Consider the following 23,815-nt stretch of genomic DNA (forward strand, 5'->3'; position numbering starts at 1 on the left):
TTATGGGGTTTAGGTGAGTCTTTTTCTATAAAGCGAGCTTAAATGTTACAAAGAGGAATAAATAAATCTATCAAGTCCCAGTCACTGGAGGATCTGGCCCTTTGAAACTCAGAGCCTAAAACTTTCCTTGACCTATTCTAACCTTGCTTTTAGTAGTGCTGAGAGAAGTTAAGAGCCTTAAATGTATAGATGGATTATTTTAAACATCATTGTTAGGCAAATTATCTTTAAGTGAAAAAAAAAAAAACAAAAAGACTGCCAACCTATATGAATATGCGTTTCCAGGACACACCTACAATGTGGTTAGGACAGACAAATTCTAACCTGCAAAATGCATGCCTGAAAGAAGAGTCGACTTCCTCCCCCTTCCCTTCTAGTTGTTCCAGTGTCTTGATGGCTTCTCCTGCCCATCATTCCAGTGGCGAGTGACCTAGTTTACTGAACTCTCACGTTAGACCATCCAGATTAGTCACTGCGTATTCTATTCCTCCCCTCCTTTTTTTCTTTATGATTCCTATTATCCTTTCCTTAACTTTCCCACATGTAAACCATACTCCTTTGGCTGATTTATCTTCTCTTTCATTATTAGAATAGAAAATATTTGCTATTTAGAAAATTGAATACTTTAGAATAAAGATGTTATGTAAATCTACTAAACAAGATCAACAGAAGGCAAAATACATACTTAGTATAGAAGCAACTCCTCTTTGAAGTCAATGAGTAAGTTTCAAAAAAAAAAGAAAACACATTTATCAAAGTTTAGAATAATGAATAAAACTCATTTATCAAGTCAGCATAAAACTCCAGATTACCATTTTCAGACACCTGTGAAGGCTTGGGGAGCTGTCAAAAGTATCACGTAGTGATTTTTCCCTGTCTATTGCTATTCCAGTTTTTGTCTTCTATGAAAGTACCTCTCACTGTACAAGTGGAAAGTGCTAGACACCCACTCTACCCTATTTAGCAAGAGCCCGGGCCTATCACTTGCTAGTGGGACCAGCTAGTGGGAGTCAGTCTGCTCAGAGGGTATAGGTGAGAGCGTCTAAGAATGTATTTACTTTCCTGTTTAAGGGATGGAAGGGGAATTAGTGGCGCCTGCCTTTGGTCACAGTTGTGTGAGGACACAGTATCAGCAGCAGTGGCACCTTTTTTCGGTTAGAAGGAGAAAAGCTTAAGGACAAAGTCCAAGAAGCTGAGCATGGTGGAGTGGAAAGCTTAAAACAGTCTGAGACCTCGATAATATGCTTACGCTACTAAATCAGCACTTCGTTGGAAATTCTGTTACTTGTAGTTGGAAACATCCTAACTAATATGTACTCTGATGATACAAGTAGACTCCTGGACATGTCGGTATGGACAGGGCCTGTTAACCACAGCAAATAAATGTAACTGGGAGCAGGGGTTACTGAAATTTACTAAGTACAATTATTCTTTTTCACCTAGTTTTACAAACTTTGCTTAATATAAGCAAAAATATATCAAATTCCAGGCAGATAGACTTTAGAGGCAAAATATAATTAACAACATTAGCAAAAATTAGAAGTATATTGGTTGAATTATTTATACTTTCTATTCTTCATAATCTTCATTGAAATATGACTAATCTAGAAATTATGATTTTGTGATAGAAACAGTTTGGAACAAATAGACTCTTTGTATCAATTTTCTTCATAAAATAAAATATTTTTATTATAAATAAAACCTTATAATAAAACATTTTAATTTTTTTCCTAACTTGTACTGATACTTTCTTTCCACTCCCATGATCAACAATAACATCCTGGAAAAATAAGGGAGTCGAAAATGTGTATAACAACTCTAAAATATATGGGGGTCTGGCCAGAGATAGACTAAAAGTAGACAGCAGTATTGGAAGTAGAAGTTATTGAGATCTGATTTTGAGCAAGAGAGAGTGTGTGTGGGGGGTGGGGGGCAGGTGGTAGGTGAGGGAACATATAGCAGAAGAACAAAATATGAGACTGTTATATTTATCTCTGTCTCCCAGCCCCCACATGCCCTTTTTAAAAAAATATTTGAGTTCTTTCCAAAAATACATGGAAGAAAATAGATCGAAGAATTTTCTGAACAGACTGTGACCAATGGGGATATTCTGAGGTATGTGATCAGTAACAGAAAATGAGATGAGAACATTCCTGTTTTAATTGAATAGAAGGACTCCTAAATCACACATACACAAATCTTTTTTCTTTTAATTGATTTTGTAGAGTGGAAGGGAGAGAGAGACAAACTTCGATTTGTTTTTCCACTAATCTATGCATTCATTGGTTGATTCTTTTATGTACTCTGACCAGGAATCAAACCCACAATCTTGGCATATCTGGATGATGCTCCAACCCACTGAACTTCCCAGCCAGGGCATACCCAAAATTTTTTCATTGCCAATAAATGACTAAAAAAAGCAGTGAAAGAACTTAAATGAAAAGACTATCTGAAATTTATAGCTTTCCTTGAGAGAAAAAAACACTTTAAAATATAATTATTTCACTATAAATTGTTTTAATAAGACTTTTCTGGTGGGGGAAAGATACTAGATTGTAGAGAATAACCCATTAAGAAAAACGTTTTCTAAGTATGTGTTGGCAGCAAAGAAAACTTTGGCAGAGGTCTGTAGGAATCAAATGAAGTGAAGTGGTGGGATTGAATGGTGTCCTGGTAAGAGATAAACTAGGGTCCCAATGCTAGAAAAAATGTATTTACAGTGCAATCCTAAATTTACTTGCTGCAGTTTAAACCTATTGCTTCCTTACTCTTTGTTTGTAATATAACAATTAACTGGTTGTTACCAGTGGAGGGTCAGTGGGTTGGAGCCTGGGGAAAATCCCCCATTGCCTACAATGGCAGTGGGGGGAGGTTTTTATACTGGGTGCATGCAAAGCTAGAAATGTCTATGGATAGGGTCCAAGCGTGGGGAAAAGCTAACAAGATAATTGGACAGGAAAAATACCTACCCCACTCCAGGACCAGATTGGGGGTTTCACCAGGGAAAGGCAGGCACACAATAGCCGTCAAAATCAGGTGGGGTGTGTGGGGTGGCAGGGGTGGTAGACCAAAGAGGCCTGTCAGCCTAGCCTGGGGAAAGGAGAGATTGATTGGAAAGTGCATCCACCCGAAGTGTCAAGCACCTGGTGGGTCCAACACCCAAGCTAATATAGCTCCAGGGAACTAAGAAATGTTCTCTTGCTTGTGGCTGGCTTGCACAGGACTTGTGCTTGCAAGGTGGACTCACCTGTTCTCTCCATAGGCCACGTGGCCTTAGCAGCCACATGGCCCATAGCCACCTAGGAAGAAGCCTCTCTCACTCTCTTGCTCACCTGGTGGTGCAAGGCCAGTGGTTTCACATCACCTGGCGGACCTAGCAGTCATATGGCCCATGGCCATGTGGGCTCCACACACAGACTTTAGGAGTGAGCCTGAAACAGATAGCAGCCAGGCACAAGCTAAGCTACAGGAATGACTGCTTAGCAGCTGCCTGTGGGCTCCAAAGGACTGTGCTTTGGAATGGAGCAGGAACTCTGGACACTGACTTTTCCATGGTTTTGCTGAAGAGATAAACTTTGAGATGGGAATTCCACCATTCTCCCAGATCATTCAGCACCTGAAAAAACTTCTTTCCTTTTATACTAACATCTGCCTCATAAGTTTGGCTTTTTTGGCAGCAGGCAGACAAAACCCTCTTTTTGTGTTTGGTAACATGGTAAGCAGTTTTCTGTATCCTAGTTCCTTAAATTAATTCTTAGAAAGCTATGACTCTTCACCCTGGCCAGTGTGGCTTGGCTGGGCATTGCACCATGAACCAAAAGGTCATAGATTTGATTCCCAGTCAGGGCACATGCCTCAGTTGCAGGCTCTTGGTTGGAGGATGTACAAAAGGCAGCCAATCAATGTCTCTCTCTGTCTTTCTCCTTCCCTTCCCTGCTCTCTAAAAATCAATAAGCATGTCCTTGAGTGAGAATAAAATAAATAAGTAAATAAATAAATAAGAATGCTGTAACTCTTTTTAAAAAAGATTTTATTTATTAATTTTTAGACACAGGGGAAGAGAAGGAGAAAAAAAGGAAGAGAAACATCAATGTGTGGTTGCCTCTTGAGTGCCCCATACTGGGGACCTGGCCCACTACCCAAGCATGTGTCCTGACTGGGAATCAAACTGGTGACCATTTGGTTCGCCTGCTCAATCCACTGAGCTACACCAGTCATGGCAGAAAGCTATAACTCTTCAAACTGCTTTTTTTTTTTTAGATTAATCAAGTACATACATCATCAATCTTTTCCCATAGATAATATTTTCCAGCCATTGTCTACTAATCATCTATCACTTTTGAATACTTTTCCTATCACTAATTCAATGTCGTCAAAAACTATTTGCCTCAGAATCCTAAATGTAGATTGCCAGGCTATACACTGGACCTATTCAATAAGGATCTTCGGAGATAGTACTCTTTTTCACACCAAGATTTGAGAACCACTGCTTTAAAGAATTTCACTCTCTATTGGAATTGAAAAATTTGAATTGAATTTGACCAACTGTTTTTTTACAAAAGACTTTAGCAATTTAGTGTAGAGAACATATTACCTGTTTCTTGATAATATTGTATTCTAATCCTTTCCAATATCATTTATTCATACTGAAAGCTATCTTTCAGTTTTGACATGAATTACTATAAAAGCTACTAAACTAGTATATGGCAAGTCAAATTTAAAGTACTTCCTACATGAAATATGCTAAGAAAACCATGATCCAACATGTCAACTTCTATTTTTATTTTTTTTTCTTTATGGAGAACTCAAATGGCCTGTTTTTTTCTCATATGTAAAATTCTAAAAGCAGGAATTTTTTAAAGGAAGAAATAATGACATAATTTTTATAATCTTTATGGCATTGGCAGTTATCATTGAAGTAATAGACTAAATAGTTGTTCATGAAAGAAACCAAAGTACTAAAACTTTGTCTATTTTCTTCTAATTTATTCAATTAAATGTTCTACTATCTGTAAACCAAGTGAAAGTTCCTAAATAATTTCTGACATGAGCTAAATTTTGCTTCTGATTCATAATGACTGGTTGTAATGCAATGACATTTATGGAAAATTAATTAGTTATGAAGAGCAAGAACTCTAGAAATAAAAATGCAGAGGCTGAAAATTGATTTGTAATCTTTTTCACACCATGTGGAATTGGTTAAATGGGATTAAAGCACTCAGGTCAGTAAAATAATATAAAAGAAGCCCTTTATTGTACATTGGTCTTATTCTCAATAAATACATGTCATATTACAGTGATATGATTACTTAAGATGCACACACAATACTTTAGCTGTGATTACAAACTTGTCTAAAATGCTATTATCTGTCAAGCATGAAACTTGTAAAACTCAAAGTTTAGTCCTAATGCTTTTGAATCACTTGGGTAAATATTAAGAAGGAATATTTTGGTCTCTACCCCAGAGGGACTGACTCAGTCTTGGAGGGTATGTCCTGGGAATCTGCATTTACAATGCTATAACTGTACTTATTACCCATGCCACTAGCATTTTAGTGAGAGTGCTAACTTCTTCACTCTCTATGAGATGTAGATCGCTGAAACCTCAGTGCTTCATTCTGGGATGTTTACCAGAAGTCCACAGATAACATCTGTAGGCACAATTGGACAACTGCTTCAAAGAATCAATGAATCTTGTTCTTTTCAGTAATCCCTTTTGGTGTAGAAATTTATGGCCTGGTATTAATATCCAGTTACAGTGGTCTTATGTCACCTGGGCAATGGTGAGTCCAATTACAACTTTCTCACCTTACTACCCACTGATGGGCAAACCTTTTCTCTATTTTCTAGTGGAGAGATAGAAAGTAAGTCTGCATAATGTCCTAGGAGGCTTTCAACATAAGATTTTGTATGTGTCCTGTTTATATGGGGCTTTGTTTAGTTTGGAAAGAGATACACAAATGCTGGTGTAATTTAAGAACAATAGACTGTAAAAATCAGTGTGTTAATCCCATCTGCGTTTTATGAGAAGCAGCAATGTTTCGTGATGATGTCAAAAGACCTACAACTCTTCCTAAATCTAACGACAGTCCCAATTCTGTCTTCTTGTATTTCTCCTTCTCACTGGTGTCTTCTCCACCACAAGGAAGCTTAGGCATAATGTTTACCTGTTAACACCTTTAACACAAAGTACTGGCTTAACTACCCTAAAGCTCTTTATACAGCTGTAACCTAACTTTGAAATAAGACTTTACTAAAGGTTAAGCGTAGTGTTTTCTAAACTATGTATGACTGAGATGTTAATAGATTTTATTTGGAAAAAATAATTATCATGCTTAAAGTTGGGTAGAGGATGTGCACAAATCAAGTGTCTCATCCAGAATTCCTCAATACCAAGAGAGAGAGGTCATTATGGAAACAACATAGCATCAGTAGAGTAAAAACTAATCCTTGGATCTAAACAATGGATAGGGGAGGTTAAGCTTGTTTTACATTAGCTATTTATTGCTGCATAACAAATTAATCTTAATCTTAGAAGGTGGAAAGAACACACATTTATAATCTTACAGTTTTTGAGTATCAAGAATTTAGGAGCAGCTTAACTTGGTGGTTCTGGCTCAGTGTCACTCCAAGACTGCAATTGAAGTGTCAGTCAGTGCTGCAATCATCTCAAAGTTCTACTGGGGAAGATCTGTTTATCACATGGGTCTCTTCACAGGGCTGCCTCACAACATGGTAGCTGGGTTCTCTGGTGCCAGTGTTCCAAAGAGGGAGTGAGAGAGAAAACCCAAGACAGAAGCCACAGTCTTTCAATAACCTAATCTTGGAAGTGACATCTCATCACTTCGGCTATATATTATTCATCAGTCCACATAGATGGGGAGAGGATTGTTAACACAACAGCATGTTAACACCAGAAAATAGAGGGGATAATTGGGGGCTATTCTAGAAGTTGCTTACTACAAAATTCTTGACTGCAGGAATTTTTATTTGTTTATTGTATCTATTACAGTTGTCCCAATTTTCCCCTGTTGCTCTCCTCTGCATTGCCTACCCCCTTTCCCCGCAGTCAATCCCCACCCTGTTGTCCACATTCATGGGTCATTTATATTTGTTCTTTAGGCCCTTCCCCTTCTTTCTTCCCGTATCCCCCCTCTCACCACCCCCCATTCTCAGTCCCTGTCAATTTGTTCCTTGTTTCTGTGTCTCTGGTTCTATTTTTTGTATTTATTTCTTTTGTTCATTAGGTTCCTGTAGATGAGATCATATGGTATTTGTCATTCACCTCCTGGCTTATTTCACTTAGCTTAATACTCATCCATGTTGTCATGAAGGGTAGTAGTTCCTTCTTTCTTTCTGCTGCATAGTATTCCATTGTGTAAATGTACCAAAGTTTATTGATCTACTCATTTATTGATGGGCACTTAGGTTGCTTCCAGCACTTGGCTATTGTAAATAATGCTGCTATGAACATAGGGGTGAATAGGATCTTTTGAATTGGTGTTTCAGGATTTTTAGGGTATAATTCCAGCAGTGGAATTGCTGGGTCAAAAGGCAGTTCCATTTTGTTTTTGAGGAAATTCCATACTGTTTTCCACAGTGGCTGCATCAGTCTGCATTCCCATCAACAGTGCACTACAGAGTGTACTTTTCTCCACATCCTTGCCAGCACTTGTTAGTTGATTTGTTAATGATGGCCATTCTGACCAGTGTGAAGTGTTACCTCATTGTGGTTTTAATTTGCATCTCTCTGATGGCTAGTGATGTTGAGCATTCTTTCATATGCCCAAGGGCCCTCTGTATGTCTTCTTGGAGGAGTGTCTGTTCAGGTCCTTTGCCCATTTTTTAATTGGATTGTTTGTTTTCCTGGCAATGAGTTGTATGAGTCTTTATATATTTTGGAGATTAAACTGTTGTCTGAGGTATCATTGGCAAATATGTTTTCCCATACAGTTGGTTCCCTTTTCATTTTGCTAATGTTTTCTTTAGCCATGCAGAAATTTTTTATTTGGAAGTCCCATTTGTTTATTTTTTACTTCCCTTGCTCTAGGCAGGAGTGTCTAACTTGCAGCCCGCAGGTCGCATGTGGCTCAGGATGGCTATTAATGCAGCCCAACACAAAATTGTAAATTTACTTAAAACATTATGAAATTTTTTTGTGTGATAATGTGTTGCAGTGTATTTAGTATGTGGCCCAAGACAGCTCTTCTTCTTCCAGTGTGACCCAGAGTTGCCAAAAGGTTGAACACCCCTGCAAGAGCATGTATTGGTGAAAATATTGCTGTGTGGGATATCTGAAATTTTACCACCTATGTTTTCCTCTAGGACTTTTATGGTGTTGTGGCTTATGTTTAAGTCTTTTATCCACTTTGAGTTTATTCTGGTGTGTGGTGTACATTGGTGATCTAGTTTCATTATTTTGCATGTACCATTCCAGATCTCCCTGCACCATTTGATGAAGAGGCTATTTTTACACTTCTGCCCCCTTTGTCATATATTAATTGACCATAGAGACATGGGTTTATTTCTGGGCTCCCTATTTGGTTCCATTGTTCCATGTGTCTGTTCTTATGACAGTACCAGACTGTTCTGATTACAGTCACCTTGTAATATAATTTGCTATCAGGTATGTGATCCCTCCTACTTTGTTCTTTCTCAAGATTTCTGTGGCTATTTGGGGTCATTTTTGGTTCCATATAAATTTTTGAAATATTTGTTCTATATCTGTGAAATATGTCATTGGCATTTTAATAGAGATTGTGTTGAATCTGTAGATTGATTTGAGTAGTATGGACATTTTAATGATGTTGATTCTTCCAACTCCAGCAATTTTTAAGTATTTAGTATACACTTCATCATTGTGAACAATTAAGGGGGATAATATAGTAAGCTATATTTTCCCAACTGTTTGACTTTGGAATTTTTCTAACTGCCCTCATTCTGCCAATTTATCTATGGGCCTAGTGTTCTAACTTGCTGCTCAAAGGCAATCCTTAGACCACCATTAATTTTTTTAGATATGTGGAATCTTAGGCCTTTCCTTAGACCCACTGATTTAATGGTAATATTCCTTGTTGCAGAGTGTACTTTATCTGCTGTTAAGATAGGCACTCAACTTTCTCTTGATTGGTGTTTGGAATATCTTTTTCTGTCCTTTTCTTTTTAACCTATATAAGTATATTTTTATATTTAGGGTGTATTTCTAGTAAATAGCATATAAATAAGTTTATCCAGTCGGACAATGTCTGCCTTTCAATTATGGTTTTGAGCCCCTTATATTGAATGTAATTATTGATATGATTGGATTTAAATCTACCATCTTTTAAGATGTTTTCTATTTGTAAATTAGTTCTTTATTCTTTCTTTAAATTTTTTTGTTATATTTTACTGATTATGCTATTAAAGTTGCCTCATTTTTCCCCTTCGCCCTTTTCTACCTGGTTCTCCCCTGCTCTCCAGAAATCCCCACCCTTAGTTTATATCCATGGGTCATGCATGTAAGTACTTTGGATTCTCCATTTCCTATACTATTCTTTACACCCCCCTCCAGTCTATTTTGTGCCTACCAATTATGCTTCTTAATCCCTGCACCATTTCTGAATTCTTTCCCTTCCTTCTCCCAGCTGATAACCCTCTAAATGATATTCATATCTCTGATTTTATTCCTGTCCTGGTTGTTTGCTTAGTTTGTTTATTTGGTTTTCTTTTTAGATTCAGTTGTTGGTAGTTGTGAATTTGTTGCATTTTTAGTGCTCACAGTTTTGATATTCTTCTTGTTCTTAAATAAGTCCCTTTAACATTTCCTGTAATAATGGCTTGGTGGTGATGAACTCCTTTAGCTTTACCTTGTCTGGGAAGCACTTTATCTGCCCTTCCTTTCTAAATTATAGCTTTGCTGGATAGAATAACCTAGGTTGTAGGTCCTTGCTTTTCACCACTTTGAATACTTCTTGCCAGTCCCTTCTTGCCTACAAAGTTTCTTTTGAAAAATCAGCTGACAGTTTTATGGGAACTCCTTTGTAGGTAATTCTCCTTTTCTCTTACTGCTTTTAAGATTCTCTCTTTCTCTTTAACCTTTAGCATTTTAATTATGATATGTCTTGATGTGTTCCTCTTTGGGTTCAACTGGTTTTGGACTCTCTGTGCTTCCTGGACTTGTATGTCTATTTCCTTTGCCAGATTGGGGAAGTTCTCCTTTATTATTTGTTCAAATAGGTTTTCAAATTCTTGCTCTACCTTTTCTCCTTCTGGCTTCCCCATGATTTGGATGTTGGCACGTTTAGAGATGTCTCATGGGTTCCTCAGCCTATCCTCATTTTTTTGAATTCTTCTTTCTTCTTTGTGTTCTGGCTGAATGTTTATCTCTTCCTCATGTTCCAAACTGTTGGTTTGAATCCCAGCTACCTTCCCTTTTCTATTGGTTTCCTATGGATTGTTCTTCATTTCACTCAGTGTAAGCTTCATTCTTTCCTTTATTATTTTTTATTTTTTGTCGTGCTCAAGGAGTTCTCTGAGCATCCTGATAAACAGTGTTTTGAACTCTGCATCTGATAGGTTGGCCATCTCTATTTGACTTAGTTCTTTTTCTGGGGTTTTGTTCTGTCTTTTCATTTGGGCCATATTTCTTTGTCTCCTCAATTTAGCAGCCTCCCTGTGTTTCTTTCTGTGTATTAGGCAGAGCTGTTTTTATTCCCTTAGTAATGTGGCTTATTTTGAACAGGCACCTGTAAATTGTGTTGGGTGGGGACTTAAGTAATTGCTTGGTTGGCGCACCCACTTCATCACTTTGTGGCTGTGAGGGGAGTACTTGGAGAGGGGACAACGCCACCACTTGGCAACCGTGCTTGCCCTGTTCCCAGCTACTTCACACCCTTCCCATGTGCAATTAGTGCCCTTCCAGCTGTGCCCCAGTGGTGAATCCTGGAGTTGGTGGGTTTGTTACATTCTAACACCATGCTGGCCCTTTAAGTGGTGAAAATCTGGTAGTTTTCTCTGCTACCCGAACCCCCACTGGTTTTTACAGCCAGAGGTAACAGGGATCTATCTTCCCAGTGCTGGACCCCTGGGCTATGCAGCCTGGGACTGGGACCACTCACTCCAAAGGTATCCCTTCTGTCCCTTCTGTCACTGCCACCACCACTCCCTTCCTCACCACACTGTCTCTGAGCATCTCCATGACTCAGCCCCTCCTACCTGTCTGGTTGAATGTGTCTTCTTTAAATCCTTGGTTATCAGATTTCCATACAGCTCAATTTTCTGATGGTTCTGGGTGTTATCAGTTTTGAGATCTGGTTGTAATTCTTTTTATGGTTGCACAAGGAAGCAATTTGTGTCTGCTTACACCTCCATCTTGACTGGAAATCCATTCTTTATTCTTATTTCCCTTATACTCTTGCCTTCTTTTAGATTTTTTTATTGTTTCATTTCATCTCCACTACTGGCTTATTAGTTATACCTCTTTCAAAAAGATTTTAGTGGTTGGCCTAAGGTTTAATATACATCTTTAATTTATCATAATCTATCTTCAAGTACTATTTTGTCACTCGTGTATAGTGAAAGAATCTTATGGTAGTATACTTCAATTTCTTTCTTCTCATCTTTTGTGGTATTGTTGTCATTCATTTTATTTCTACATAAAATTTCCACAAAGTATTGAAATTATTTTTGCTTTTGACAATTGTCTTTTAAAGTGATTAAAATAATTTAAAAACTTATATTTACTTTTATCTTTATCATTTCTAGAGCTGTTTTTTGCTTTGTAGATTCAGATATCCATCTGCTATACTCTTCCTGCCTAAGAACTTCTTTTAACATTTATTGTAGTGGAAGTCTACTGGAAATGAAAAAGTTTAATTTGCCTTTATTTTTTGAGAACTATGTAGCTGGGTATAGAATCCTGGATTGACAGTATTTTTCTGTCACTGGCTTACATAGTTTCTAATGAGAAACCTACTCTAAGTTTTATTCCTCTTTTTGCAAAGTGTCATTTTTCTCTGATTGCCTTTGAGGTTTTTCTCTTTTTCTTGTGTTTTCATTAATTTTGAAAACTTTTCAGCTTTATATCTTAAAATATTTCCCCTGCCTCATCCCTCTTCCTCCTTCTGGGACTCCAGTTGTGTTTGTGAAACTACTTGACATTGTCTCACAGCTCTTGGATGCTTAGATTTAAAAAAAAATTCTTGCTTACAGTTTCAGTCTGGATAATTTACCTCTCTTAAGTTCACTGGTTCTTTCCTCAGCAATACCTAGTCTTCTGAAAAGTACATTGTAGGAATTCTGTATGTCTAATAATGTATTTTTAGTTTTCCAGCATTTCTATTTCACATTTTTTATAATTTTCATCTCTGCTGAAGTTCCCTATTATATTCACACATATTGTCCACCTTTTCTACTGAATGTTTTAATGCATTAATCATAGCCCAACATCTGGGTCATTTCTGAATATGGTTCACTTGATTGTTTTAGCTCTTGATAATAGATTCTTCCTCTGCTTTTTGGGGGTGACTTATCATTTTTGATTGAATAATGGATCTCATGTGTAGAAGAACAGTAAAGACAGGGGTAAGTAATATTAATACCCAGAAATGTGCATACTTCTCTGGTCAGGTTAATAATGTGGGTAGTTGAGTTAATGTACCCAAGAGTTCAGCTGAGTTTGTGTTTTATTGTTGTTATTGTTACCTTTGGTATACCACAAGATTTGAATTCTTGTGCTCTTACATTGTGCTTAATGTGGGGCCTGAGTGCTGGAGAGTTTTCCTCAGTGTCCCTCAGTTTTCAGCAGTTTTTTTACAGAGGGAATCTCTCCCCACACATTTTTTTTATACTCAACAAAAACTAGTGTTGCTTGTTACTGGTGCTAGGCTTGTAGTAGGGTAAGGGGGCATACTCCTGGTTCAGCTTTGGTCTTAGGCAGGTCCTGTGTACCTGAGCCAAGAATGAGGCTTTCTTAGCATTTCTATCCCTCTGATCCATTGCTGCCAAATTCCACCATATGTCTGTGATATGTCTTGAATGAGAGGTTTCCTATCAGTACCCAACCTTTAGTTTTTATCAGTTCAGAACACTGAGCCCCAGTGTTTCCTGCTGCTTCCCAAGGGGCAGGGAGGTTGTGCTTCTATCTCTCCCCTAGAAGCAGTGGATCTTTGCCATAGCCCTATTGGTGACAGTGTTTTCTGCCCCTCTCTCAGTGGCTTAAGCTTTTCATATGAGAGAAAGGTTTAGCAACGGATGTTAGGAGGGGTTTCTTGACAGAACTATTGCCTTCTAATATCCTTGTTATCTCTGGAAAAATATTTATTGTTATTCCATAGAGAGGAATGTGGTGTTTCAATTTAGCTTCTTCACAGATATGTATTAAGGATATTCTATATGAACAGCATTTTAAATATTAGTTTAGTATGCCTGCTCTTTATTTTTCTACCAGATACAGTTGCAGGAAAACACATTTGTCATTCAAGAATCTACCTGTTTCTTTTAGCCACTTTCCATAGTTGATGCGGACCCCGGCTCGTGGGGTCTGCCACATTGTGGATGAGGCATGAGAAATTCACACAGACTACTGAGTCCTGTGGAGAAAAAGGGATGGCATGACTTCTCTCTCAAGAAGAGAAAAAGCCTCGGGCCTTGCCTTGACAAACCTTTATTGCTTTTCTGGGCACATTACATGATGGTCCTCATTTACTATGCACAGGTTCACTTTAGGTGGTGAAAACCTTTTACAGAAAACAAAGGAGAAGATGCCGCTAATCACATCACAGAAGAAGGATATTTGCAAATGCAAAGGGAAAAGTGGTTGAACCTGTTACACTCCATGCTGGAGAGGTTTAGTATAGACTTTAGGAAGTTACAGTAAGCACTTGCTGCCTCAATTCAGGGTGAGGGTGTTTTAGCAAAAGCAAGTCTCAAAGTGGCCTAGGTACATTGCAGGCCTGATTCCCCATGGCAGAACCTATCTGTGGGCGTGGGTCCCGTTGGGCCCACACCATGCAGAACAGTCTCCTATCATAGTACCACCCAAAATTAAACTAAATCAAAATCAATGTGATTGGGAAAAAAGAAAAAAACAACCATTGTGCAAGAGGCAAGTGAACACCTGGGCTCTCCATTTCTCTGGAGACAGTCTGCAGAGTAGAGAAGGTGGGAGGCCAAGTAATAATAGTTTACTTGTGAATATCACTCCCCAAAGAGTCCTTAACAAGAAGACTTCTGAACTTTCTAAAAGCCATATTATCTATCAGTGTGCTAGGGGTTTGAGGGCAGTTTCCAAATCCTTCTTTGAAGCCAGGGAAAGGCTATTGAGTCCTCAGACTTTTAGGGAAAATGAAGCTGAGCTATTTCTAGAGGGTGATTACTGTCACAATTGGGTTCTCTGAGGTACCTCAGCAGAAAATCATAATTAGAAAAGAGGAAATGACCATGTATTCCAGTAAATGTTTAATATGAAACACTGAATCACATTAATGGGTTCCAGAGCCTAAGGAAGGTATGTTCTTAAAAAAAAAAAGTACAGTATAATATTAGTTAAGGTTGCAAGTTCTATACTAATATTTAATATTAATATTGAGACCTGGCTGGGTGGCTCAGGTGGTTGGGGCATCATCCAGTACACGAAAAAGAGTTTGCAGGTTCAGTCCCCAGTCAGGGCATATACTCAGGTCGCACGTTCCATTCCTGGTCAGGGCATGTATGGGAGGCAACTAATAGGTTTCTCTTTCTCCATTCTTCTCTCTCTAAAATGAATAAACATATCCTTGGGTGAGGATTAAAAATGTAAGTGTCAATACTATAGTATCAATACTATATTAGTATTGATAGTTCTATACTAATTTTTTCAGCTTTATTGGGATATAATTGTCATATTGTATTCATTTTAGGTGTATAATAGTTTCATATATGTATATATTTCAAAATGGTCATCAAAAATAAGTTTAGCATCCATCACCTCACAGTTAGAACATTTTTTCTTGTGATGAGAATCTTTAAGATCTACTCTTCACAACTTGCAAATACTACAATGTTAATAGCTTCAGTGACCATACTGTACATTAAATGGGAAGAACTTATTTGCAACTGGATGTTCACACCTTTTGATCACCTTTACCCAGTTTGCCCACTTTCACTCCTTCCCTTTGGCATCCACTAATCTGTTTTGTATTATCTTTTTTTTTAATTCAAGGTACTTTTAATCGGTATGTTTCATTGGTGAAGGAACCCTTTCCAGACTATACTGAAATATGGGTGTTTTTGAGCTTAGACATACAAGTCAATGTTACTTAATTAAGCAACCAAATTGCCAATTTGTTGTGGCGTGTTACAAAAAGGAAAATAAAAACCAAGAAAAAATAAACTTTTACTTATGGAAAAGGAAGTTGCTGAAGGGCCTCCCCCTTTACGGGATATCACTGACAAGTGCTCTGAGAACTGAGCCCTAAATCCCCTGAGTCACAGGTTAGGCAAATTTTAAGCAAAATTCACATAGGCGTGGCCCCTCCTTCCCACAACCTCCACCCTGGAGCCGCGGTCGCTGGGGCTGCGTCCCAGCGCCCCCCGGAGGGAATGAGATCCGGAAACGCGGCGGGCGGAAGGAGCGGAGTGGGGCCCCAGAGCCGCACCAGCTCTGGCCCGACGTGCCCGCCGGCGCGGGCGGAGGCGGAGCGGCGGACGGCCCCTCCCCTGCCTAGGGAGGTGGGGCCTCCGTCTTTCCCGCCTGAGGATCGCTTTACCTTGCCACGCCCTTCCCTCTCCCCCTCTAGACCCCGCGCCATTTCTGCTGCTCTGGGCCGAAGAGGGCCCCCAAAGGGTCTTGCCGCGCTGAGCTGATCTCCGGGCGGGATGCGGTGGCCCCCGGGGCGGTGGTGGCTGCTGGTCTGGCTGCCGCCTTTGGCCACACTGCCCGCCGGCGCGGTGTGCAGGGAGGAGGCGGTGGAGGCGGCGCTGTCAGGTAACCCGGGGCACTGGCGGCAGGCGCGAACACGCCCTCCCCGGCTCCCTGACTCCAGTCAGCCTGGGCCGCGCGGGGGCGCTCCCCCTGCCCGGCGCGGCGAGGCCTCGGGTGCCGGTGGGCGCGTCTGTGCCCTGCGTAAGGCTCACCACGCGGGCACGGCCTGTCCCCGAGGCGGACCCAACCTTCCTTTCTGCCTGCTTGGGCTTCCCTGATCTCTGCTGGGCCTTGGACAGTTTATGTTTTTAGGACAAGAAGCAACCGAAGGTTCAAAGTCTGGCCCAATTCTCTCCTTTTACAGAAGCAGCAACCTAAGGTCAGAGATGTTTTGATTTGTTCCGAGTCACACAGCTAGTCATTGGCACAGCTGACTCTGGTCTACCGGCCTGCAGCACAGGGCTTTGTATGATACATACATTTAGGTTGAAAACCTTATTCTCTATTTAGCTTCGGCTTCGGCATATTACCGAAGTTCCCCTTCACTTGACTAGCTCTGTGACCTTAAGCGAGTCACTTAACTGCTCACATATAAAACTCAGATAAACAAGAAATGGTAGCTGCTCATAGTGTTGTTACGTCCATTGCTCTCAAGATCCTGGCACAGAAATTGTAACTAGAACTGCTACTAATTTCCTGTGAGTTTAACATTTCTATTTCACTTTACTCCCATAAAATCCTTTAAAAGATTTCCTGGAATCACTGTCCACCAATTCTCTCTCTTTTTCTTTTATGGATTCCAGAGAGAGGGAAGGGAGGGAGAAGGAGGAGAGGACCGTGCACGTGCGAGAAACCATCAATCACTATTTAGTACTGGGGACGGGACAGAAACCCAGGCACTTGCCCTGACCAGAAATCTAGGCTGTGACCTTTCAGGTTTGCGGGACTTACGCCCAACCCACTGAGACACGCCAGGTCATCCCGTTGGCTAGTTGCAAAGGAGGCAATAAGTGTGGTCTTTTAGTTGCCCAGCCATCCCCACCCCAGTAAATCACCATTCTTTGTCTAAGGATAAACTGATTATGAGATCATGCCACAGGTGCCAACTAGAGGAAATCTTGGGGAATCACCTGGGGGAACTTTTAACATGAGTTTACTTCAAATAGACATTTGTGGAGTGTTTCCCATGTGTCAGGCAGTGTTAAAGTGCTTTAACTGCTTTATTTTATTTGACACCCATAGTAGCCCTGGGTGGGGGTAGCATTGATAAACCCATTTTACAGATCAGAAAATGAATGCTTAGTAAGAAATGTGGCCAGCATATACTGATGAAAAAGTAAATCACAGTACTGCCAAGCAGGAGGGTTTTGGGGCATAGTAACAGCCAGAATAGTGTGAAGAGCTCTGGACCAACACCCAGAACCTTGTGTTCTAGCACAGTCATTATATTCAGCCACCCATTTGTAGAATTACCTTGGTTCAGGCACATAATATATTTTTTTAAGATTTCATTTATTTTTAGAGAGAGAGGAAAGAAAGGAGAGAGGGAGAGAAACATCAGTGTGTGGTTGCCTCTCATGTGCTCCCCACTAGGAACTTGGCCCGCAACCCAGGATTATGCCCTGTCTGGGAATTGAACCAGCGAGCCTTTGGTTTGCTGGCCTGTACTCAGTCCACTGAGCTACACCAGCCAGCACTAATCTTTACAGACTATAGTTTTCTCATCAGTATAATGAAGGCATTATATTGCTGAATGTTTTCCAATATTTTCCTCACCTTTTTATTTGCCTCAATGAATCCAGTGTTTTCCAAGTTTTTGTCACCAGATTGAATGTTAACATTTCACTTCTCTATTTTGTTAATCAAAGCCATACCTAAATGCCTATCAGAGCTTCTGCCTGATGCATGCAGGATGCCCACTTAGTTGATAAAATTGTAGCCCACACCTAAAAAGAAAAAAAACAATTTATGAGCCTTAGAGCAACATTTGCCATTCCAGATAGCCTTTACAACACGGACTATGAAGCATCTTTGATCCTGTGGTGTGCCAATGACACTGCTGGAACCTCTGGATTACACTAAATCTAAGAACCATTGCTGCCCTAAAAGTCCTAGTTTTAATGAGGGGCCTTGAGATCAAACAGCTGGTGCTTCCTTTTAAATAGGGGACATCTTTAATGCAAAAGGCTTGGATTAGGTGATACTTCCTGCTCTAAATTTCCATCTCTACCACACTTATGCACCTTGCCATGGAATGGAAAACTAGACTGAGGCCAGCTTTCTGTCACCCTATCTGAAGTAAAGTCAGAGGCAGTTGACACAGGAGGGAGGGGCAGGTCTGGCTGAGTGAAAGAGAAACTTCAGCCTGAGAATCACTAGTGGTTTGCAACCAGGTGGGGAGGTTCCTAGAAACCATGTGTTGTCCTGTGATGAAGTTCAGGCCATTGCATTGAATTCCGAGGCTTGAGTTATAGCAACAGGCCATTTGAAACCATGGTATTCAAATTCATTTATGGGAGAAAAATCAATACTTGAAGTTAAAATCATACCTAAATATGCATTAGCATGTGCTACTTTCAATTTCATTCTCTATGCATGTTCTTGGAGATATAAAAAATTAAGATTTATAATGAATTCATGTTTTAAAAAACCCTAGGGTTAGTGGAATAGAGAAGTTACCTTTGTAACTTTGGTGCTACATGCTAACTCCTTTGACAGTGTGGGTTTTTGCTTTTCTCCCTATTATCCTTGTCCCAAAAGAGAAGCAGTTATAGTCCAACTAGAGAAAGTGACAGTCTAATAAGTGATTTCATTATTCTGTTATAGTTTCACCTGAAGTTTTTTTTTCTCGTATGAGGGCCATGTAATGTTAAATTTTCAGGAGAAACATTGCTGAACATATTTTTATGTTGGAGGTTGTTTAAGATCTGCTAAGGTTTGAGGAGTACTTGTGCTTTTTATTTTTGGCATACTCGTATTCTACAATATAAGTAGGTTTAAGTACCTCCTGCCCTTTTCTGAAGTTTTGACTGAATTCTTTACCTTATGTATGATTAAACTCTTTAACTTAAATTTATCTTTATATGTTTAGGAAAACTAAATTTATTAGTTAAAGCAGGTGATATGCAGCTGTCCTTTTTAATATACTATAGGTAGTCTTAGATTAATTCAATATTTATAAATTGAGTGGTATTTAAAATGAACTAAGGGATATCATTGGTTAAAGTAATCCTGACTTAAATCCTCTGATAATATAAATTATTATGCTTTGTCTTAGCAGTTGGGGCACGACTGTCCAGAAGTATACTGTTCTCTATAATTCAGGTTTATTGAAAAGATAGAGTCTGCCAAGGCCTGTTGGGAGTTAAGGAAGGCGATGCTCATTCCATGGCTTAGAGATGCAGCTTTGCTGGGGTAGCCATGGTAAGGATGGCATTCAGGCTAGGTCAGCATACTCCTGAGTGCTGGGGAGATGAGCCAGAGCTGGAGTAGCTCGCACTTCCAGATCTTTCTCCTGATCTGAATCAGGTTTGAGGAAGTAAATACCTAGATTATGGGGTACCTTCCAGGGTGGGGACATATTTCAGCCCCAAATGGAAGCAGTAGTTCTCCCTAGGCAGCTGTTCTCTCCTGACCAAATGAATGATTATTGTTGCATTTCTATGAATTCTTAGAAACTTTTTGTTTTCTGGATTGCATTGTAAGGGGATTGTGTTGATGTTGTTGTGGGCCAGCAAGTCTCATCCTAGTGGAATGAACCAGCTAAGACTGAGGCCGCACGAACAATCGACACCCGCAAACAGCCTTCAGTGTCAGGGCCTGAACTGCGATAGAATTCAGATAAAGTTGTGAAGCTGGCTGCATTTCTATTTCCCACCCTCAGATGGAGATAGAGGAAGTAGAAACTGAACAATGAAATGTTTCTAGAAGAAGATTGAGGAAGGGAAGAGAGGCCTAGAAAAGACATACCTTTATAAACAGTCTAAGACAGTGATTTTCAACCTTCTTCATTCCATGGCACACGTAAACTAATTACTAAAATACTGCAGCACACCAAAAAAATATATATTTTTTGTCGATCTGGCAAGAAAATGGGTATGATTTTAATTCATTCACATTGGACAGCTCTTGTGTTGGCTGTTGTGATTTTTTTATTTGACAAACTAAGGGAAAAGAGGTTAGTGCCCCTGACTGAAGAGTCAGGTATTGCGTGCTTTAAAAATTCTTGCAGTACACCTGTGTGCCTCTTGAAGCTGATCTAAGATAAAAAGATCTGGTTCTCTCTAGGAAGGCAGTAGACCAGCCATGATAACAATCTTGATTGTCACAAGTCACTGTCTTATGCCTCATCCAACTAGCCAATGCCTTAAGGTTCACATGAACTCTCTTGGAGTTAGGCTTGTAGCTTCTTATGGCTGTGAGTTTCTAATTTCTTAGATATTTAGAAATTCTTGTGTGGGTTGATTGAAATGCATTCACCTTAGGGGAGAGGTGATAAAAATAAGGGCAACCAGAGGACACCATGAAATGCTGATGCATTGTAATGTCTCGTGTATTGTATAAATTCTAGATCAACTACATCTCAAAAGCCTGGACAATTCCTAGGGAGACACTCTTTGCAATATGCTTTCATTAGTGTTTCTATATGTATCAGAAGACCTGGCTGGTGTAGCTCAATGGATTGAGCGTGGCCCTGTGAACCAAGGGGTCACTGGTTCAATTCCCAGTTAGGGCATGTGCCTACGTTGTGGGCCAGGTCCCCAGTTGGGGTCACTCGAGAGGCAACCACACGTTTCTGTAGGTATCGGTAGGGCAACCTACCTCCATTAGTACTTACCTTAATCTGGTTGAAGACTCAGGTGAGATTCAGAAATTGGGAGTGCCTATTGGGAGTGCTCTTGCACAAAATACACTGATGTACCATAGACAAGAAAACAAGTAGGAAAATTTGGGGCATCCTGTGGACAGGCAGGTTGGTGTAGCCAGAGCAGCCAAGTGGAGGGAAAGTGAGAGAGGTCATAGGTACTTAGGTCCTTGGAAGCAAGGGTGAATTTCATTATGGGCTCAGTGAGAAGTTATGGAGGGTTTTAAATAGGTCATTCATGTGCTCTGATGGACATTTTTTGAAAGATCTATGTGCCTATGTGCTAATTAGAGAACATGTTGTGGGAGAAATAGAGGCAATTTTGGAAGCAGGGAGACCAGCTATAAGCCCATTACAGTAATCCAAGTGCCATAGCTTGGACAACAGAGAAGCTTTACTCCTAAATTCAAACTGTTGGGCTATACTTAAACTGCACCATCATGCTCTTAAGAATTACAAATATCAATGATATTTAGGAGACAGTCTTAGGACCAAATGAAAAAAGCCTCAATTTGAAGATAGTATTTGTTTACAAAGCTCAGGCCCAAAGATACTCTCTTAGACCACTAACAAGAGGGGGGCAGTTCCCTGTTATGGGAAGCGATGCAGCCCTTGAAGTAGTGGAGCCCATTAGGAGAGGGGACAGCAGGGAGGGACTCTGGATGCCCCAACAGGAAAAGTCCCTGACACTGAGTATTTGTGTGGTATGGAAGTAACTGAAGAAAGACCTGGCTGGAAGTTAACATTGCTGTAATGGCCTGGGGCTGCTGGGGTCTGTGGACCTTAGACTTCAGGCTCTTCACCTGCCCCACTGGAATGTACTTCCTTTCCAACGACAGGTAGGACTTCCTCTCTTGTTGGGGATCTCCAGCATAAAGTTCTCAACTCTAGCCACCTGATTTGGTCCTGTTCCTGCACAGAGAGCCCACAGGAAGCTGTATGGAGGCAGAACGTGGGATATTGGAAGGCAAATCCAGAGCCCTTCTTTCTCTGCCACTTCTGCCACTCACAGGTTGAGGATTTTGAATATGGCTTGGCGTGTTCTCATCACAGTTGCTCTGGTTCTTCAGGTTCTACGCTGCCTTCTTTGACATTTGTCTTTTATACAGCTGGCTGCAGCCCTTTGATGTCCCTGAAGTGCCCTCTCCCATGGGCACCCCTCACCCAGGAGCATTTGCATCTCAGATATACCTAAGAATATACCTCAACATTGGTTGCTTCATGGGTTGGGAGCACTGTGTCTGCATTCTCCTTTTGTCTCATATATAAACAGACGTTGCAGGAATGCTTTTTTAATTGTTTGTGTCTTGTATTTAACAGCCTCTAAAGCTTTCTTCTCATGCCTTTTTAAGACCTGCCTCTTAACCTGGATTCTTGTAATTGCACCTCAGACTCTCATACTGCAAGTTTGTTGGTATATTTAAAAACATATTCATTTCCTCAAAATGTTAACAGTGAAGATTAAATGATTTGACAATGTCACAGTGGAAGATAGTGGGTCCTTGTGTGACTTTCCTGCTTTGGTAGCTTTGTGACCTTTATGCAGTTATGTTTCAGGAAGTAGTGGGCATTCACAGTGTCCTTTCCCCAAGTCTGCCTTCACTTTTCTTCAGCTTAATGCCAAGGATGCTTCTAGCCAGAACAGGGACCTATTTGGACTTATTCAATACTATTCCCTAAATGAAGGTCATTGTTGACTAGTTTTTACTGGTTACTCAATTCTTCCCCAACTTTGGTGCAGCAGGTTGTACTAACTTCATTTGAGGTTCTGGAGAAATAGCTGACCACACTTTCTTTAGGGGGATCAGAAGAGGGTGGAATTGGGTGTAAGTACCATTTCTGTGTGTGCATAATAAATCCTGTTGCTGTTTCCTGTTAACATATGTATGGTTACGCCCTGTCCTGGATCTAGAAGGATTTATTTTCATCTCACTTCATTTCACAATAAATTCAACTACAAGAGCAGATGAACCCTATCACTTTATAATTTTCTTGTGGCATTTACTATATTTACCCGCTCTAATATAACGCCTGTCTTTCTCTATTATATTGTGTTGTTATATGTTATTATATATTTGTAATTATATATAACATACATATATTTATATACACACATGTGTATGTAGCTACATCTGTCTCCAGTCATATTTCTCCTGTGCTGCAGACCTATCCATCTTCACTTAGTCCCAACATCCAAATTTCAGTATGTCCAAAATTGAACTCATCTCTCCACTCCCTGCACAAGTTTCACCCCGTATTACTTATCTGGGTGAAGGATCTTGCCATCTCCCCATTTATCAGAGCCTTCACATCATCTTGTTCTCCCTCACCTAATGAATCTCTTATGTGTGTTGATTCCACTTCCCAAGTGCTCTTCAATCTGTTTTTTCTACCTCCTGCTTAGTTCATGTCTTGCTGGAATTGTTTCAGTGGCCTCCTTAGTGGTTCCGCTTTCAGTCTTCTTCCCCTCTAAGATCTCATATTGCTTCAAGAATGCTCTTTCTAAAACATGACTGTGTTCCTGTGACTTATTTATTTGAACTGGTTATTCTCTCTTTGTTCCCATTGATGCATTCTCTGCCCTTCCCTCCCCTGCTCGGTGCCTGGAAGCTGACTTCTATGGATTGTATCACCTGGGCTTCTTTGCCCCCAGGCTGAGATACCCATACCCTTAACCCCACCATTCCACTGAAGTTCCACTGAAGTTCTGATGGTAATTACATTCCCTCAGACCAGCTCTCCCCCTACCCTCACCCCCCAGTAAGGTATGGTCCTCCCCTTACCATTTAAGGCCTAGAGCAGGAATGTCAAACTCACTTCCACCGGGGACCACATCAACCTCGAGGCTGCCTTCAAAGCGCTGAATGTGATTTCAACTCCTTAACAGGTAGGGAGTAGTTACATTTATACAGTCCTAAAATTATTTCAGCCCTTTGAAGACAACTGTGAGGCTGCTGTGGCCCCCGGTGAAAATGAGTTTGACACCCCAGCCTAGGGTGTTGAAGGCTTTCTGCTGTCGTTGGTGCCTTATCATCAGTGCCTTAACCTGCCTACAGGTTCATTAATTCTTT

General features: G+C 40.2%; 1 protein-coding gene across 2 annotated transcripts in view; it reads left to right on the forward strand.

Annotated features, from left to right (window-relative positions):
* Nucleotides 1-15,681: 15,681 nt before the first annotated feature.
* NEMP2 (nuclear envelope integral membrane protein 2) overlaps nt 15,682-23,815 on the forward strand; it is a 28,488-nt gene continuing 20,354 nt past the window's right edge. Inside the window, exons 1-2 of one of the 2 annotated variants that reach the window (XM_045816814.1) lie at nt 15,826-15,943; nt 16,193-16,259. Coding sequence is in view for 1 of the 2 variants with exons in the window: in XM_045816728.1 (XP_045672684.1) it covers nt 15,835-15,943 (109 nt within the window). In the remaining variant the exon portion in view is untranslated. Of the gene's footprint in view, nt 15,944-16,192; nt 16,260-23,815 lie in introns of both variants that reach the window. The other variant, XM_045816728.1, reaches the window with a different exon arrangement.

The sequence above is a fragment of the Phyllostomus hastatus genome, unplaced genomic scaffold, assembly GCF_019186645.2.
Source record: "Phyllostomus hastatus isolate PE091 unplaced genomic scaffold, TTU_PhHast_1.1 phas_contig_1, whole genome shotgun sequence".
Classification (NCBI taxonomy): Eukaryota; Metazoa; Chordata; class Mammalia; order Chiroptera; family Phyllostomidae; genus Phyllostomus; species Phyllostomus hastatus.